Genomic DNA, 12,109 nt, shown 5'->3' on the forward strand with positions numbered 1-12,109 from the left:
CTCCACCTCATTTAATCTTCCAACTAAAAGACATTCAAAAAGCATAAGACATTGAAAAAGCAAGCTAAAGAGTCAGTTGTACTTGTATGGTGTACTCATGTACAAGTGCATGCACTCAGCTGAAAACATCAAGCACTTGTTTTAGTATTCTCAGTATCGAGAATTTTTAGTATTCTCTGGAACTGGGACACTCAGGGGGACACATGCCCCCATGTGTCCCCCTAGAGCCTCCCATACTCTCTTCCAGTTATAATCCAACCTCAGCTCTTCTCACCTTCAGGAGTGGAGCTATAGAATGAACCAAGATTTCAGTTCCCTTAGCAAGATAGTATTTAACTTGAGGTTAGTTTGAGTGATAAAGTTAAGGACCTGTTGTAGTCACCAACCAGCTTGCAAGAATGTCAGCACCAGACAATTGTGTGACATAGAGGAATAAAGCCCTGACTACTTTGCTGCTTGTCTGAGTTTGATTAGTGGCTCAGATGCCTGTAGTAGCTGGCTAGGAGTGTGTGGCTATTGCCAGGTTACTCATCCTGGGAGACTGAGTTGGCTGTGATTTGCCATATGGGTGACACCTAGTGGAGGTCAAGCCTGCCGAGCACATTCTGTTAGTAGTTCATCCACAATATTAAGATGAAGGTAATCCAGCATCTGCAGGCATCCTTCCGCTAAGGAAGTAACAGTCATGAGGCTCAGATGAGTTGCTGGGGGTGGTGCTGTCGGGCAGAGATAGTAGGCTGCCCCCAGGACCATCAAGTTGGCCTGTTTTATTACCACCTGATGCTCTCATAGGAATGGAGGGTGAGTCTGGATTGCCAGTCAGGAGCAAATGAGATGAAAGGCTCTCAGCTAGCCAAGGCATGGCCGTCTCCTATCTCCCTGGAACAAAGGGGCCAGTTGGATTACAGCAAAGTCCCGTGGGGAGCAAAAAAATTGCCAGCAACATTCCTAAAAATTAATCAAAGCAGCCAGGCATTCCTTCTCATCTTAACTGCCAAAATGGCTGATGAGGTCTCTCTTGAATCCTATGCACATTTCAGGGTGTGGGCCTCAGTATTTTCAGTGGTGGTATTGAATTTTTCTTGTTTGTCTCTGTCAACAGAATTTTGGAGTCAAATTACTGAATGTTGTACACTTTTCTGCTATATCTTTCAATCAACCTTAGCATATCAGAATTGTAAAGTGATCAGTGATAATGACTTTCTAGAATATGAAGAGAAATGGCTGGAGGATGCTTCTGTTGAACAGATTATGCCTTTCTGTACTTGCCCTATAAAGCCTGTCTGTGTTTTTGGATACCGGCGATTGGGTATTGATATTCATGATATCCAGAAGTGGTTCAGAGAGTAGGTAGTGTAATACTTTGAATATGGGAGTTTTATCATCTTAATATACCTTTTTCTGGAAGAGAAAAGAGACCGTAATGTCTGGTTAAGGTTCTGTCCCATATAATGTATTCTTTTATCAAACATGATATCCTTATTTGAGCAGGCATGGACTTTGTCTGGTTAAAGTAATGACTCAATCTGGTCCATGTGGGAATTGCCGTCTTATTCATAGGATAGAGGATTGGGGATTTCCCTTAACAGCCATCATCGCTGTTGAGGGGATCACATGCTTCATGGTAAAACTGATCAGAAAAATATAGATTCCTTTTGATGTTTACCATTAGCTCACCATTGTAGTAGCCCAAACTGTTTGGGTCCTAACTCTGTCAGCCGTCTAGCTTTTCAAAGCTTAAGGTTGCCACTCACATGTTCTAACTGGAGCTTGAGAGGAGTTCCATATAAAAAGACATAGCACCAAAACCTTAGAGCTTTCTTGCTGTCAAAGGGTGCTCCTTTGACAGGGTTTGTGGAACTGTCATTTGGCTATCAATCTTTCAAGGTTGGGCAGATCTCTTTTTGGGGAAAACCTTCCTCTAAACTATTTTTTTTTGAGGAAAACTTGTGTTTTTATTTTTTTCTGGAAAGTTACTTGTTTTAGCTAGGAAACATTTCCCTTGAAATGCCGCTGCTTGTCAGGGATTTTTACTGTGTAAATGCTTGTGTGAACAGAATGTAAAAAAGAAATCTATTTTTAGAGTTTCCTACTTTTTGTTTTACTGTATGTGTGTTGGGGCAGAGTATTGTTCTTCCTGGGGCTGTCAGTGTCAGGACCCTTGCAAGATTTTTTAGACAACTCTACAGTGATGTGGTTAGTACATAAACAAATGGGGGCACCAGATCTTAAGCCCTTTGCAGACTTGCTATGATAGCCTGGGAGGTAGCAACTCTGCTCATTTTGACTCTTCAGGTTTCATACATTCTATCCGAGCTAAACATTGTAGCAGACAAGCTAAGCACGACCAGGGCAGACCCTCAGCTTAAGCTACTGCAACAGCAGTCTATTAGAACATCCACTGTTATGATAACTTTATTTGCACAACTCTACTTTTTTAGCTGTCTTTAAACTGTGTTTAAATATTTGAGGGTAAACAGTTTATAGTCAAATCCAGGAGGGGAAAAACAAGACAGTTTATAGCAGACTACTCAGTGAGTAATGACCCATTTTCAGTGGCAGTTTTAGGCTTAATCACATTAACTCACCATTGAACTGGCCACTTCCACATGTGCAGTGTTACTTTTGAGGGTCTGATGAAGGTTCTGACAAAGGTACTATTTTGCTTTTTAAAATTTACAGCGTCAACATCCGTGATTGCTTCTTGTGTGCTTATTGACCAGCGGTGTGCTTCCCATGAAACCGCTTTTCTTTCTAGGGCAGTTTCTCTGGAAAGGAAGAGGGACAACTATTTCTTTTTCTGATTCATTTTGTAATTTCAACAGCTGGCTGGTCAAAAGTAAATTCTGAATGACTGGGACCTGTAGTAGTTGGCATTTCCAATTGCCATGCATCCCCCAGAACCATCAGAGTTGAAGCAAACTATGCACCTTGGCTTAATAATGAATGCAGATCCATACTGAAACCTAGGGATAAGGCTTGGAAACAGCTTCATAAAAATAAAGCCCACGTCACAAAATAAACTTTTCCTGGAACTACGAATCAAAGCTAAATTTTAATCTTTCCTGTGATACAAAAGCACCCGAGTGGTAAGAATAAAATATTCTAATAAAAACTCTCTTGGCTAACAGGCCTTTAGTTATATTTAAGAGTATATAGATATGTAATATAATAATAGCTTTACAGATATCACTGTGATTATGTGGACCATGTAGCTCCAATTGTAACTTCTTCTTTTTCTGACAGATTACCATGATTACACAGGGAGTGTTTGCACTGAAGGCAGACAATGGACATTTCTGGAGTGTTGGTAATTCCTCTGACAGAGACATTATTCAAGCAGCAAAACCCAGTCTTGACTCTACCTGCCGGTTTTTGATGTTTCTAGCTTCAGATAGAACGATTTATATTAAGACTCCCCAGAACAAGTACCTTAGCCGTGTCCAGCGCTGTGGCATTGACTACATAGAACCAGCCAAAGACGAACCAGATGTTTCCTGTGAATTTCAACTGGATAGCCAGGATCACAAAGTGGTTTTTGTGGCTGACAATGGGAAATATTTAAGTCGTGTCCACCGGTCTGGCGCTTACAACATTGAAGCTTACAAAGAACAAATTGACGAGGATTGCCTTTTTGAACCGGTTGACTTTCAGGTATTTTCTTCATTAATTTTTTAGTTTCTTTTCTAAATAAGTGCAGTGATTATGCTAGCAGCCTACAGATGAGGTATAATTTTGTTTGTAAAAAGACTGATGGCACATCACCATTACCTACTGAATGCCACCTACTTGGGATAACCAGAATTAAACCCGTTTTTCTGCAAGGAGTAGGTAGCAAATTCTAGATATTATTTTGTATTTATGTACTTTCAGCCATGATGTTGTACCACTCTATGTAAATTGTATCATTTTATCCTGTTACATATGTGTGCAATTGCAAAAAGGGGAAATGGTTTAAAACAGAATGGGAAGACTGTAGGAGTCAACACTGTGAAGTGATTGTTTGAACCTTGTTTTATAACCAGATGCATACAGATATACATACATATGTGTATATATACTGCATAATTGACGGTTTACTGAAATTACCAAGGACATTGAAATAAAAAGACCTACCACTTTTCAGGAGACAGTGCAAATTATGTAAAGTAACAATAAACGTTTTTTAGCTGGTTATATTCCATTTAATCCCAGGGTAACCGAGTTTGAGCAGACAGTCACACTTTCTGTTTCCATATAAACTTATTTTTTTTTTGCTAATCACATGCACAGATGTTTGCAGGCAGTTGACAGCAAGTTGCTGGAGTTTGGGTTGATGATGCTCTGTTTTCTTTGTTAAGAATTAGTACTAAGTAGCATTAGCGTATCAGTACTGAATAAATGACATGTATGTATTAAATACATCTAAGCAGATCAAATGTAAAATCAGAAAAAGAACCCAGGGATTCAGAAATAATACTAGCACTTGCATTAAGGGCTGAGGTAAAAAGGCCCTGTTCCTGTGATGTTGCATTCTCTGATTCAGAGACCCAGTAGCTGCAATGAGGAAAGGCCTTATTATTGGCTAATTTGCATGTCTCTTAATCACAGTAAGTTAGCACTTTCTGCAGTAGTTAACACTAATGGCCCATGTGTCATGTTGGCAAAGACAAACCCCACATTCACTTTGACACACACACACACACACACACACACACACACGCACACGCACACGCACACGCACACGCACACACACACACACCAGTCTTTGAATTGTCAGAAAGTCTCCCATGACTCCTTTAGTGTTTGTCGCTGTCCTCATAAATCACAGGAAATTACAGGCAGTCAGTAATGCCATACAGTAGAGTTTCTTTTTTAGCTTTTTTCCAAACACCTTTATTGAATTATCACTAATGACATAGGCAAATTTACATTTGTATAAAAGTAATCAAACTATATTAACATATATTTCTGTATATTATATAACCTAAGCAACATTACATAAATTTTTAAATTCCTGTCTTTTCTAAGCAAGGAACAGTTTTATTAAACCATCACTTACTACACAGGCAATCATACATTTATATCAATGAAAACAAACCACACCAAGACAATCCTGTTTGCAAGCATTGTACATCACAAACCATACTGATACACTCCCAGTTGCGAACATTATAGATCACTTATAATCTACCCAATCTTTTTCAGTGGTGTTTATATTGCGCAGAAACTGCATTATGATGCTAGACTTGCTGCTCTGTTGATTGACTCCAAGTCACATTTCAGACTTCTTCTTGGTGCTATCTAGTCTTCATCTCGACTTCTTGATGACTTCTCCACATGAACATACCTTTATCCCCCTCAACTGCCACTCATTTTACAGGACGTTTATAGGTGTAACTCTCAACTCTCCAGATTTTTGCAGAATGTTCATATTTTTACCACATGGCAGTGTTTTGTTCCTCATAAATTTTATTTTGACGAGTTTCGGACATTATGTCTTTCAGTAAATGCTTGCTAATGCAAAAGTTGTTGTTCTAATAAGTGCATAAGAGGAAGGTATAAAATCCATCCCTGATTGTTAATCTTTGTCCTGATTTCTTACACTACGAGGTTGAGAGGTATGCACATAGGTGCTCCCTGTCCCTCTACCTCATATCTCACAAACTGTTGTAGTCCTCGAATAATAACCAGTTATCATTAATATATTAAAAATACTCAAGCTATACTATCTTGTTGGTTAATGTAGTGGGTTAATGGTGACATTCCTTGTATCACTGGTGGAGGGTTTGACACCTTTTTGTTTTAATTCTTTTTTTTTAGCTTTAGTTGGTATTTCACACCTTGTATTTAGGGGTGGTGCAGAGGAATAATGCCCACTTTGTGAGGTGGAAGAGAGCAGGATTTGAATGCATTTTAGTCCTTTTAAAACACGCTATTATTTTTATAATATTCCCAGTGCTTAATGGTCCCTGCCTCCAATTCATATTATCTTATTTTTTGTTCTAAGTGCTTTTGGCACAATATGCAGTGTAATCCCTGATGTCTAGTGCCCCCTCCCCCGATCCACATTGTGTTTTAAGTGCCATTAAGGCATGAAGTTCTCTCTGGTGTCTGACCCACATTGTATTTAAGTACCATTAAGGCATGATATGCAGTGTAATTCCTGGTATTTAATGCTCACCTCCTGACTCTACATGCCAATAAGGCACAATTTTAGCATGTTAACTCTGGTGGCTAGTGTTCCCCCCAACCCTATATGCCATTAAGGCATGATATGCAGGGTAATCCCTGGTGGCTCCTGCCCCCCCCCAACCCTATATGCCATTAAGACACAGTTTGTAAAGTGTTAACTCAGGTAGCTAGTGTTCTCTCCAACCTTGTATGCTATTAAGGCATGATATTTATAGTCAGGGCCGATGTTAGCATTTTGGGGGTCCCCAGCAAGTTTCAAGTTGGGGGCCCTACCCAGGAGAATATAAAATATGACCACATTGCCGTCACACCCCCTTCCCTGCCAAGCTCATCCAGCGCCATTTAAATATCACTGTAGTGGTGATCATTAAAGGCCTTTAAGTGTTTATGCCTGCTTAATTCCCATGATTGCCTTCTTTTCCCTTTACCATAGTTAAAATGCTTACTTCTTCCTTACCCTTGTCCCAGGGTTCCCCTAAGTGTTGTTCTACTCCATCTATGGCACCAAGTTTATCAGTCATTATGCTCTAAAGCCATTGCTGGAATGCACCATGAAAGTGCCAGTGTTGTTCAGTAAATGTATTGTTTCATTTCATCATCAACATCAACCCCCTTTTTCACATTTTTTACATGTGGCCGGGTTGTCATGTTAACTGTTGCCATTCCTCTCGATTCAATGTCACACTCCTGCTCTCTTCAGCACTCATGCCAGGCTGTCATAGATCTTCAATCACACAATCCATCCACCTCTTTGCTGGATGCCTTTGTTTCCTCTTAACTACTTCCTGTCTGTCCCAAATCTTTTTCACCACACTGTCTTCTGCTTTTTTGCACATGTGCCCGTACCACAGTAATCTGTTCTCTTTGATATTTTCTGGAATAGGGGCTACTTTTGCTTCTGATCTTATGTTCACATTTCTTAATCTGTCCTATAGTGTGCATCCTACCACCCTTCTTCTTAGGGTGCTAGAGCCCTGAATAATTTCTTGAAATGTTGTACTTTCTCTCCAGTCAACTTCAAGGTCATCAGCCTGGTCTCTGTTGACGGTAGAGCCTTCTCTGACCACTGCTTGCAGCTGATTGTGGCAACCAGTGGTTTATGCTGAGAGTTGACTGTTTTACTGGGGATGACTTTGCAATCACTGATTCTACCCCAGTGCCTTCTTTTTATCAGGAGACATCTACCTGAGTTGCATGTTGGCCACTCTTGTATATGAACTTGTGACTGTCCCTCTTTCTGAACCATGTGTTGGGTACTACTGTCAAGCCATTTTCCATACAGAAGTCTAGAAAGGCCTCTCCTTTGTTATTCCTGTTGCCCCACTGTTACCCCACTGTTAGAAAAATATGTATTAACATATATGTGTAGTACTTATTATAAGCAGAAAAGGATTAACACGTTTTTATTCTATATGCAGCATTAGTTCTGTTTGAGACTGCAAACATGCTTTTCTGAAATTGTGCTTTCTGACACTGCAAGAGCACTCTGAACTAGTTTGCTAGCACAGCAAAGTACATGTTTATGCCTTTGGAAATGTACTGAGAAGCAGGTGATTATCTGCTAGGTCAGGAAATTAAATAAAGAATAATACTATTTTCTGTAGATCCATTCATTATGAACAATAAGCTCTGTTCGTGTTGATGAAAAAGTGCACAGTTGCAAGAAAGTTAGATCCTAAAACGATAGACTGCTTCAGAGATCTCTATTGCATTGTGCTAGAATTAGCCATAATACCTTGACTTGTAACATAACATATAAAGAAAGTTATAACTGACCGGTGGTCGTCAAGGCCATCCTGTTTACTGAAAAATCTTTTTTAAACTTTGTAGAGTCAGCTGAAAATGTGAGAAAACAACTGTAATAAGCAACATTATGAACTGGTGATCTGCTACGTCAGTCGTAGTGGGCAATGTCTTGAAAGAAAGGTTATTAATTGTGACACTTCCTGATTTTAGTTAGACAAACTCTGTATCTGCATTTTTTCTCTCCTTGCGCAAGAATAAAGGAACCTGAACTGAACCTTATGCTGATTGGTCTTTGAAGTATTTTCCTTTAACATTTTTTGGTCCTTTGGAACCGGAAGCCTCCATTTAGCCTTGGATCAGATGGACCAGGTGGCATGAAACTGCGCAGGGAAGATACCACATCGGTTCTTCTTGTTTGAAAGACCTCCGACTGACTTGTCGTGCAAAAGAGGCCAGCCACTTTTCTGATCTACGACTGAAGGCGGGTTTCGTTCGAACAGTGAGCGACTAATCACTGAGGCTCTGGTAGGGTGAAATCTACTTTTTTCTGTTTTAGATCAGGGACTTGTTTGTATTTGTTCTGTTGAGAATTTGTTAAAATTCAGGGACAGAAAGATTGCTATCTTGTCATAGATCAGGGAAGCAGAATAAGTAGGCAGGTAGTCTGAAGAGACTATAAGCACTCGTGGTACCACATTTTTTTTTTAAAAATAAGAAGGGTTACGTAACATTTAAAAAGTTAGAACAAAATGGGTAATACATGCACAAAAAGACCCCGAAACCCACTGTTAACCGAATACGCAAAATATATGCAATTACAACGTGCTGATAATGTTAAATACTATACAAAATGGGTTAATAAATATGAATTTGATGGGAAACTAGAGAAATCCTTGCTTATCAAACTTATTAGACAGCTAAAAACCGATTCCAAAGCTCGGGTTAAAAAAACAGCGCAAATTGGGAATTCCTCAGGCACACAGGTGGATTGAGGAAGTAAACCGAAGGGAACAAAAGAATAAAAATTCAAAAGCAATGTTTTTGGATAAAGAGGATAATAACTTAGTTATGGCATCGGCCCCTCCGCCCCCTCTATTTCCCTTACCAGTTCTTTTACCAGAATATGAAGCAAATGAACAAGCTGGCCCGCCTCCACAATACCCAACTATTTCTACGAAACCAAAACCGTTTGTTAGAGATCCTGTCGAGACTAGGTCTCGAACACGTAATTTGAGAGAGGATATTGAATTATATCAAATAAATGGAAATTCACGAGCTATGAGTGAGGAAGAGATATGCCAACTTATAGAAGTACCAAATCCTTAGGCATGACAAGAAGGGCAGGACCCAACTCTCCTAGTATACAGACTGTGGACACCGGAAGATATCCGGAAAGCCACAGAGGGAATTCCCCATCCAAAAGTTAATTTTAGAAAATTCTTAGAAGACTTACAAGGCATGAGATTAAGTTATCACTTAAATGGAGAGGAAGTAGAAAAAGTAGTCAGACAAATAGTTGGTCCAGATTGGCACATGATCAGTGGCAACTGGAATTCCCGTGACGCTGCACTTAAGCCCCTCCCACATAGCAGCGCAGAACTAGACAACAGAGTGAAGGGTCTAAAGGACCGAATCTCTGAAAAATGGAAGCCTAGGGCAGACTGGACTTGCATTAATCAATGCATCCAACAAGAAGGTGAAACTGTTGATAGATATTATGCCAGATTGTTAGAATGTTTTAATAACCATTGTGGAATGCAGGTTCCTGAAGACCAGACACAAGATTCCCCATATGAGCAGCAGTTAAAGAATGCATTTTTAAAAGGCAGTATTGCACCCATAAGCAGTTTTATTACAAAACATATGGTAGACCATCGTACAAGCAGACTACAATCACTGCTTGAATATGCTAGACATGCCGAAAGGCATTTTAATAACAAAAAGAAAAAGAAAGCCCAAGTATTTGCTGTGGAGGACGGAGAAGTTTATTTAGTACAGTCTGGAAAAAAGGGCAAAAAGAATGCCCAGGGAAACAAACAATCTGATCAGCGATCAGAGGACTCTGAAGGGAGAAAGAAGAGAGGTGAGTGCTTCAAATGCGGTAAAAAGGGACACCTGGCAAAGGATTGCAAGAAAAATAAGAAGGCAGCAATGGAGGATAAAAACGATGAGGGTGAGGACTGACTATATGAAAGTCAGGAATCACTAGATAGGAATAATAGAAAAGGGACAAATGAGAATGTGATAGGAGCAGAGAATGTGATAGAAGAAATAGAGGAAGTACAGGAAGCTACCGATAGTAAAGAAAATGAAATATTAGACCTAGCCTTATTGAGCTTAGAGCTCTATTTAGCTGACACAAAATCAGAAGTTACACACTTGGTAGAGGGGAGGGAAGTCAAATTTTTTTTGCGATTCAGGGGCATCATGAACCCTGGTACACCCCTCCAAACTACCAGAAAATTCTGAATCACATGATTTTATACTAGTGAAAGCAGCTAATGGACAGCTGTATCGGGAGCCTCTCTCCCATAACATTACAATAACAGATCCTGTTTCAGGATTGACCCAGAAAAGCAAAATTGTTGTTTCTGCAAAGTGCCCAGTGAACCTTTTGGGCAGAGATCTTATGCAACTATTTGGTATAGCAGTAGTTCCAACCATGCAGGGTATGGAAGCACAGCGACAAACTAATACTTTTGCAATGCAAACGGAAGGTGAAACATTTTATTGGTACAGCCAGGACTTGGTTACGACCGGCCCTGGAGCAATTACTGAAGAGTTAATGAATGTAGCTATCAGTAAGTTCCCCTCCCTTTGCATTGATATACAACACCTGTTGCACTGTACTCTGTATTATTGTAATACACCAGGACCTGACAAAGAATATGAACAAGAATTGTTTAAAAATCGTGCAAACAGATTGGCACTGTGTAATCTGTACTGGGATATGAAAGGGAACAGTGTAGTTAGCTGTTCATTACCCCAGGAGTTCTTTATAAATCAAATAATTTACCACATGTTAGTTTAACTAAAGAGAAAGATTTGAAATGGGTAAACCTAGGAGAAAAAGTTACAAAATGGGAAAAGCAGACAGAATCAGAACTATCAGAACAGGGAGTACAAAGACAAAAATTTAACTGGATAACACAAACACATCCAGCTGTACACTTGCAGTCCAGCGAGGACAGCTGAGAAACCCTCTTATTAGAAGAGGAAGAAAAAGCTTTATTAGACATACCAGAAACCCTCTGGTCAACAGGAAAATCAGACGTAGGACTTATTCGCACAGCAGGGCCAGTTACTATCACGCCAAAGTCAGCATTTAGACCACAAAAACGACAGTACCCCTTAAGAAAAGATGCAGAGGCAGGTATTAAACCTATCAAAGCAGCTTTACTTAAGGAGGGAATACTGGTGGAATCTCCTGATTCACCATGTAACACACCCTTATTCCCAGTTAAAAAAGCAAACGGAGAATGGCGTATGGTTCAAGATTTACAAGCTGTAAATGACGCAGTAATATCAAGAGCACCTACGGTGCCAGATCCACACACCTTGTTGAATGATTTAAAACCTCAATAGAAGTATTTTTCTGTGGTAGATATCAGCAATGCGTTCTTTTCAATACCAATACATCCTGACAGCCAGTATTGGTTTGCATTTACATTTCAGGGGAAGCGGTATACATATACGCGATTACCACAGGGATATTGTGAAAGCCCAACAATATTCTCGCAAGAGATGGCAAGTAATTTAGCGGGATTTATCCCACCGAAAGGTAGTCAAGTTTTACTTTATGTTGATGATATCCTGCTGGCCACCCCCACCCAGCAAGATTGTAAGGAAGATACTGTAGCATTATTGAAATTTGTAGCCACTGAAGGACACAAAGTAAGCAAAAATAAATTGCAGCTTTGGAGAAAACAAAAAGGAGAGATATCTATACCAAGCGATTGCAGCCCCCCAAACATCTCCAACGCCCAAGTGAGAACTGCTCTCTCCAAAGCAAAAAACACAGCATCCATGGGACCTGATGGTGTCCCCGGCTGTGTGCTCCACGAACTCAACGAGGAATTAAACCCACAGCTAGGACAGCTGTTTAATCATAGTCTTACCTCTGGATACGTACCCAGGGAGTGGCGCACTGCAACTGTGGTCCCACTTCACAAAGGCGGTGCCTCCACCG

General features: G+C 40.0%; 1 protein-coding gene across 2 annotated transcripts in view; it reads left to right on the forward strand.

The window, feature by feature from the left end:
• The window catches only part of LOC122789938, a 354,444-nt gene that overhangs the window by 82,920 nt on the left and 259,415 nt on the right, over positions 1-12,109 (forward strand). For both annotated transcript variants that reach the window (XM_044057414.1, XM_044057413.1), the window contains exon 3: positions 3,247-3,654. In XM_044057414.1, coding sequence (XP_043913349.1) covers positions 3,247-3,654 — 408 coding nt within the window. The remainder of the gene's footprint in view (positions 1-3,246; positions 3,655-12,109) is intronic.

Source organism: Protopterus annectens, chromosome 15.part0, assembly GCF_019279795.1.
Source record: "Protopterus annectens isolate FY-2018-M chromosome 15.part0, PAN1.0, whole genome shotgun sequence".
Lineage (NCBI taxonomy): Eukaryota > Metazoa > Chordata > Ceratodontiformes > Protopteridae > Protopterus > Protopterus annectens.